At 34.8% G+C, this 8,314-nt stretch overlaps 1 protein-coding gene across 1 annotated transcript; it reads right to left on the bottom strand.

Annotated features, from left to right (window-relative positions):
* Window positions 1-4,983: 4,983 nt before the first annotated feature.
* On the bottom strand, window positions 4,984-6,463 carry LOC141289310 (uncharacterized). Its single transcript, XM_073821433.1, has 2 exons — window positions 6,281-6,463; window positions 4,984-5,739 (listed from the first exon to the last, which is right to left on the bottom strand). Exons 1-2 carry the CDS (start codon window positions 6,461-6,463, stop codon window positions 4,984-4,986), a joined length of 939 nt encoding a protein of 312 aa, XP_073677534.1.
* Between the last annotated feature and the right edge of the window lie 1,851 nt (window positions 6,464-8,314).

Raw genomic sequence — 8,314 nt, 5'->3', positions numbered from 1 at the left:
CATTTGTGCGCATGCGCACTAATCATAAATGGTGCTTAATAGAGGACGCACAAAAATAGTGGATAAAATCATTTATATTCAGGTTAAACGTAGGAAATAGCTTATACTGCATGTTAGCTTGCAAATTATACCCAAGGACATAATTTATTAAGCCATATGTCTTACTAACAAGAAACAAAGCCTCTAACCACAGGTCACGTACGAAAAATAATGCCCAGTTTAAGCCATTCCACTCCACTGAAGGGGTGGAGCGGAAAAAATGAAAATAAATACGGCCTTTTACAATTTAAATGTTCCAGCGATTTCATTCTGTCAACCCCTTAGAACACACCAAGAGCTAATTTCAGGAGTTTGCAAGCAGTTTAATTTAAAACGGAGAGAGCTGCCTTCAGCCAGTGTTTTCTGTTGTACTGACATGAGAGTCAAGTCTCCGAGCTCTCGGTCTGCGAACTACATCACTAAGCCTCTTTTAAAAGCATTTAAATAAAAATACTCCAGCGACTGTACACAATAGGGCTTTTCACACTATGCTTAACCCCGGGTTATCTGCGTTCTAAACACCGCTTTTAACCCCGGGTAAAGACGCGTTTCACACCTGTAATTTGAAAGCGGTGTTAGCACCGCATTTTACCCCTGCATTTTACCACCGCAATGCGGTGCTAAGTTTGTTCAGTGTGAAACGGAGCGGTGTTTGCTTGTTGCTGCTGGACGCTTAGCAACAGACAGCCAATCAGAAATCAACAAGCATTACGTCAAGTCGCTAACAGGAAACGCACGTGGTGTAAACAGCAGCCGGTGAGAAGTAAGTTAACGTTAACGTCAAGAAGTTCAAAAGTAAGAAATGTCAAAAGACGGAAAGCGTGTGAACTGGAGTGATGAGGAGACTGTATTGTTTTTACAATTATGGTCAGAAAAAAATATTCAAGACAAATTCGACGGCACGGTCAGAAACAACCGAGTGTTTAAAGAACTGACTGAGAAATTAGCTGAGGCTGGGTATCAACGAACGCCCGGTCAGCTACGGGAAAAACTGAAAAAAGCCAAAAAAGATTATAAAGCTGTGAAAGATAATAATGCCTGCTCTGGGGCAGAACGACAGACCTGTCCATTTTTTGATATTTTGGACCCAATTCTTAAAGATCGTCCAAGTGTCGAACCTACCATACTTGTTGACACTGCTGCCGACTTGGGTCCCGAGGAGGAGACAGAAGAACCTGATGACACAGGCCTACTGTCCAGCGAAAACGAACAAGATAAAGAGAATACTTCTGTCAGCGAGTAGTCATCCTCCTCCTCATCGGTAAGTATTTATTGTATTTGTTTAATAAATAGCATGGTTAAACTATAGTTTTTGCCGGAAACCCCTTAAAATGTGTTTGCCATTACTAAAATTACAAACCATTTTTTATTTGTTATAATACCATGGTTAATATTCAGATTACTAAAACCAATTATTAATTACTGTTCAAATGTTTTCAGATACATATATGTATTATATTAGTTATTGCTCATGGAAATATATTTCAATTTAGCAGGTATTAAAATTGTTTTTACATGTTTGGTGATTTGTTTGCCTTGAATTAAAATACATAAATAACTGTATAAACGTTTGGATGCATCAATATGCAATTTATTCATATTCCTGTGATGCATAGATGAATATTTAGCATAATTACCTCAGTGTCACATGACCTTTAAGAAGTCATTCTAATGATTTATCATTTATTGTTGTCATTTATGTTGGAAACAGTTGTGTAATTTAAATAATAATAATAATAATAAAAATTTAGCATTCTTTAATTAACATTTAAAAAGAGCATTTTAATCAGAAATGTTGCAATAAAATATTATTACTAACAATAATAAATAAGTAATAAATTACATTGCAGCATTACATGATTTATTGCTGTTAGCACAAAATCTATCATTTAAAATAGTTATTTGGTAACACACAAACTTATATTTGTTTTTCAGACATCAGGGGCCTGTTTCAATAAGGAGGTTCAACCAACTCTGAGTTTAAACTTGAACTCTGAATTGATTTACCCTGAGATGGGAAACTCTGAGTTTTTGGTTTCAGAACAGCTGAACTAAGTTAGTTTAATCCACTCTGAGTAGGTTTACTCTGAGTTTAGTGCTTGCACCATGACTATGAAAAGCCCTGATCAATAGAGCTCCGAAATTATGATTCACCATGGCAACAGCTCCCGCCAAAAAGACCTCTGCATACTTCGAGCCAATGCTTAACTTTAATTCTTAATAATTATTAAGAATATAATAATTTAATTATTAATAATTAGAATATCAAAGGTTAAAAACTGACAGAACAATAAGTTAATGAACTATTCATTTTCATGGTATCTCACAGGCAAAAAAATAAAATAAAATAAAATAAAAAAATAAGAAGAATGAAACAGCTAAACATGAAGTATAAAAACATAATTCAACCAGGTAAAGCTTTAAGCATAAAGGGTTGATGGGTGTAGGCTACATGACTTTACTAATATTTGAAATTAAAATATAATTCTGTGTCTATTTCAATTTGCAGCAGCTTTTTCCACATAGTCTAATGCTCTTTTCACATAATTAAATGTTCTCTAATCCAAACAGTTGCATTTCTTAATTAGATTAATGAAATGAACATTTGACGCCTACTCAACCAACAGCAAGAAGGCTCAGATGAAGAGGAGATGGAAGTACTGGAAGAATATTAAAATCCAACATGAAAAATAATAAAAGTTGCATTTGTGCATTTAGGAAAAAAAAGATGGCTGTGGTGGTGGTTATATATGTATGTATATATGTATGTATATATATATATATATATAATTTATTTATTTATTTAATTTTATTTTTGGCACTTTGACATGCACCTAAAAAATGCTTTTCTTACTTAGTATTATTGTCTTGTTGTTCCAATTTAAAAAAATCTAAAGATTCTTAAATCAAGATACATTTCTAAGAAAAATGTCTTTCTTTTTTCTGTCAAAAAGGTTTTTGAGGAATTCCAGGATTTTTCTCCATATTTCGATGGGAGCTAACAGGCCAAATTTCAGTTTCAATGCAGCTTCAAAGGACTCTACATGATCCCAGCCAAGGAATAGGGGTTACTGGAAACTTGTAAAGCCCTTTGAAAGCTGTATTGAAACTGAAATTTGAACCTTCAACCCATTGGCTCTCATTGAAGTCCACTATATGGAGAAAAATCCTGGAATGTTTTCCTCAAAAACTTTAATTTGTTTTTGACTTGAAGAAAGAAAGACATGAACATCTTGGATTACATGGGGGTGAGTGAATTAGCAGGAAATATTTTCTCTGGACGTGAAGTTGTCTTATATACTTAATTAAACATTTTGATTAAACTGTTCCATGTTCTTCATCATCACAGTATTTTAAATGTAATTGTGCTGTATTTCTTAAAAAAAAGAGTTTAAATGTAAATTGTAAATTTAATATGGCATTTGTGCAGACTTTGTATTTTCTCTTTTAAATAAAACTGTTTATTTTTCACCTTGAGCATGCTTTGACATTTTATTGAAGGTTTTTTTTTTATTGTAATGATTTGTAAATTAACAGTGTTTCTCTGTAGAACATTTAGTGCTTTCATTGTAATAATCTAGGTAAAATCTGTCAAATAAGGATTTACACTGTAAAAAAAAAAAAAAAGAAAACGGTTAAACGACTGGCAGCTATGGCTGCCAAACAAAAACCATAAAATTAAAGTAATATATCCTAATTGAAACAAGGAAAAAATCTGTAAAATAATGTTTTTTTTTTCTTTCTGTAAAACCTTTAATGAAAATCTCTGTAAAATTACTGTTTTTGCACTTTATTTCAATAATTTTATTTTTTTAAAAGGTGTTTATTTAATCTTTAGTGTATTTTTCTTATTTTGCATATTATCTGCCAATTGGGTAAGAAAAATAATCTTGTTTCCATTTGCATTAAGATTATTTTTCTTGTTTTAAGTAAAATGCACTAAATTTAAATTCCAAAACACTCACTAAGAAAAGCATTTTTGAAGCATAAATGAATGAATGATGTATTTAAACATCACTTACACTTTAAAAAGGGGGAGGAGACCGAAAGAAACTCTGGGTTTACTGAAGAAAACCTGCTCCTGACCAGGTTTGATTCACAGAGTAAGTTACCAAGGTAACTGACTCTGAGTATAAGTTACCTCTCTTTCAGAAACAGGCTTGACTTACCCTGCTTTCTCAGGTTTGTTAAACCTCCCTTTCTGAAACGGAAAACCCAGAGTTTCCCTTATTTCAGGGTTGACATACTCAGAGTTTTCACTTAACCTCCTTTCTGAAATGGGCCCCTGGTGCATCAGCCAGCTCTGTTTCCAGGACACCCAAGAGAAGACGAAAAGCAGAAGACTTAGAAAACATCATGAAGCATTTCTGTGAGTATCAAGATGCAGCCAAAAAAGACTTTATGATGTGGGTCGAGCAACGAGAAGAGGCTGCTGAAAGAAGAGAAGAGAGGCGCCGTAGAGAAGATCGCGAACATGAGGAGAGACTCTTTGCCCTTTTAGGTCAAATGTTTCAACCACAAGAGCCACAAAACAATTCTCACACAAGAACCTACACATACATTTGAAAATAAGGGAACAGAGCCTGTAAGTGCTTTAAACAAATGTATTGTACATGTATTACAGTTTAAACATAGCAAATTTGTTACATAAAGATTGAACCCTGTTGGGCTAAAGTGAGTTGGAATGTCTAAATATGAAATTTGTTTAAATTGTAGTAAATCTTGTGTTTTATAAATTAATATAAATGTTGGTAACCATTTGGATTGCAAAAACAAAAAATGTATATTTAAATGTCATTTCTATTTCAGTTTAGCTTAAGATATTTTTCTTGTTACTTTTGTTAAACTGTTTGTCAAAGCTATAAATAAAATATATTTTAGTATTTACAACAATATTTACAAGGTATCTATATCCTGTTTCATCTCATGTCCGATTTGGTTATTTTATAACTCAAAATATTCAACAAAGGCATTGCGAACTACACATGCGTCATCATTGTCACTGCCAGTTTCACAAGCCTCAGCTGTTTGGTCCACCTCATTCATCAGGTGTGTGTCGAAGTCTTCTCCTGAAGATTCACACAGATTATGGAGAACACAACACGCAATCACTAAATTGGGTAGCTTTTGAATTCTGGTGTCGTTCCTTTTGAGGAGGATACGCCATCTGCCTTTTAATCTTCCAAAAGCATTTTCGACGACCATTCTTGCCCGGCTGTGGTGATAGTTGTATGCTCTTCTTCCTGGAGTTTGTAGTCTGTTGTCACTGAAAGGCTTCATCAGCCAGGTAAGCGCTGGGTATGCACTGTCTCCAAGAATAACAACAGGCACAGACTTTCCCCCAATTTGTCGCTGCACTTGAGGACACAGAAGTCCTTCGCTGCCTAGTTTGTAAAGCTGCGAGTTGACAAACACACGTGCGTCATGAACGCTTCCTGGAAATCCAAAGTTCACATTCATAAATTTGTATTGATGGTCAACAAATCCCTGAAGAACCACAGAGTGAAATCCTTTGCGATTGTAGTAGTCATTCTGGAATTCTTTTGGGCCCTGTATTGGAATGTGAGTGCCATCTACTGCACCAAAACAATGCGGAAAACCCCATCTGGTCTCGAAACCTTGTATGACTTCCAAAGCAGCATTTCCTTTTGGGATGTGAATTAGCTCTTTTGCGAGAACTTCCACAATGGCTGCACAGACCTGATAAAATAATAGATATGCACATAATAAATTTAATGGCCTATTTCTACTCTTCTATTCTTTAATATTTTCTTTCTCTACAATTTCAACTTTATTACTTAAACAGAGTACGATGTAGCCTAGGTAACACTTATAATTGAGGTTTCATTTTTTATGTATTTTGTAATATTAACTGAGCAGTAGACTACCACAGAATTTATTAATAGATTTTTGTTAATAATAGTTTATGAAAAATGAATGAAAGTGCATTTGTTTTAACAAATGTATTAGTAAATGTTGAAATTGACAGTAGCACAGATATTAACTATCCTTTCTAAAGAACCTTGATGATAACAAACTGTTATCATGTTTATATTTTGTTTAATTTGTGATAATTAAAGAAACAATAAATAAATAAAACCAGTTAGCTTAAAGGCTATATCTCAGAAAGGTGAGTTAACCTATGCAGTACCTGCTTCATTGTTTTTATAAGATAGATAAGATTTTTTTAGCATCACTCGGTCTATTTCTAATCATTTAAATGTGTGTTATAATAGTTTACCTGGTGAACCACAGTGCAAACTGTGGAAATCCCAACTCCGAAGAGTTGGGCGATGGTCCTGTACTCAGCGTTGGTTGCTAGGCGCCACAATGTAATTGCGACTCTCCGTTCTGGATCAATAGCGTCTCGTAGAGAAGTGTTTGCTTTCTTAATGTGGTCTTTCAAAGCGTTTACTAAATACATAAACGTTGTTTGTGTCATGCGAAAATGGCGAATCCAGTCACTGTCAGTGAATGTGCCGTTTACAATGAAACGCCACCAGTGATGACTTCTGGGAGCGACCCATAATTTCCGAGATGAGGATGCGACTGTAAACAATGACGCTACTGTACACGTAAACACTAGTCTCTCGAAACTTAAAAGAAATTCAAATAAATGTTCATATACTTTGCTCCTTTGTTTCTTTCTCTTGTTATTTTGTCTTTGTCTTTTTGCCTTTGTGCGTCTCATGAGGCTAAAAACGGCTAAAGACCTATGCGGCGACATTTTTTTTAAACTGGTAGCATAACTGGAAGTGGCAGGTTTGCCTGCACCTTGCCGTACGTCCAATCAGGTACAGTAACACCGCAAATATGCAAATTAGAACGTAAACCCGAGGTTTAGGAATGTGCAGTGTGAAACATCTGTTAATGAATACCCAGGATTAACCGCTAACCCCAGGTTTAATATAAGCAGTGTGAAACATGATTACAGATAACCCAGGATTCCGTTTATCCGGGGTTTAGGATAACCCTGGGTTAACAATTTCAAGTGTGAAAAGCCCTAATGTAAACAGAATATCATTTTAAAGAGCTATATTAAGCGCATATGAGCTGTTTTATGTGGTTTACAGATAAGCTTCGGGGCTGGCGTTTCTTCGTCCGTGTTCACAAAACTACATATTTTAAAGGCATTAAAAATATATAAAATAAAATAAAAAAACACTCCAGCGATTGAACAATAATAGTAGATTAGTGTATTTAAAACGTTAAAATGCTTGCTTATTTGTGCTGCATTTTTGTGGAAACGAATAAGCTAGTAAAGACTGTTTCATGAATATGGTCTCATCGTTTGAACCACGTTAGATCAACAAAGTAAGGCTGTTGTTAAAGACCTCACCAACTAATAACTTCTGCTATTTAACTGATTAGAGTTCTCAAAAAATGCAACTGTATTGAACAGAGCACCTAATCACTCATTTAATATTTTTCCCCCTGTCATTTCGCTGTATTTTATGTTTGATTTAGCACGGGCTCCCTCTTACGTCATACTCCCTCTTATACTCCAAAGTTCCCTTAGGCATTTGTGCGCATGCGCACTAATCATAAATGGTGCTTTATAGAGGACGCACAAAAATAGTGAATAAAATCATTTATATTCAGGTTAAACGTAGGAAATAGCTTATACTGCATGTTAGCTTGCAAATTATACCCAAGGACATAATTTATTAAGCCATATGTCTTACTAACAAGAAACAATGCCTCTAACCACAGGTCACATACGAAAAATAATGCCCAGTTTAAGCCATTCCACTCCACTGAAGGGGTGGAGCGGAAAAAATGAAAATAAATACGGCCTTTTAAAATTTAAATGTTCCAGCGATTTCATTCTGTCAACCCCTTAGAACACACCAAGAGCTAATTTCAGGAGTTTGCAAGCAGTTTAATTTAAAACGGAGAGAGCTGCCTTCAGCCAGTGTTTTCTGTTGTACTGACATGAGAGTCAAGTCTCCGAGCTCTCGGTCTGCGAACTACATCACTAAGCCTCTTTTAAAAGCATTTAAATAAAAACACTCCAGCGACTGTACACAATGTAAACAGAATATCATTTTAAAGAGCTATATTAAGCGCATATGAGCTGTTTTATGTGGTTTACGGATGAGCTTCGGGGCTGGCGTTTCTTCGTCCGTGTTCACAAAACTACATATTTTAAAGGCATTAAAAAAATATAAAATAAAAAAACACTCCAGCGATTGAACAATAATAGTAGATTAGTGTATTTAAAACGTTAAAATGCTTGCTTATTTGTGCTGCATTTTTGTGGAAACGAATAAGC

The sequence above is a fragment of the Garra rufa genome, chromosome 17 (genome assembly GCF_049309525.1).
Source record: "Garra rufa chromosome 17, GarRuf1.0, whole genome shotgun sequence".
In the NCBI taxonomy this organism is placed as follows: domain Eukaryota; kingdom Metazoa; phylum Chordata; class Actinopteri; order Cypriniformes; family Cyprinidae; genus Garra; species Garra rufa.
Note: the sequence above shows the minus strand (reverse complement) of the source record. Positions and strands in the feature narration are given on the sequence as shown.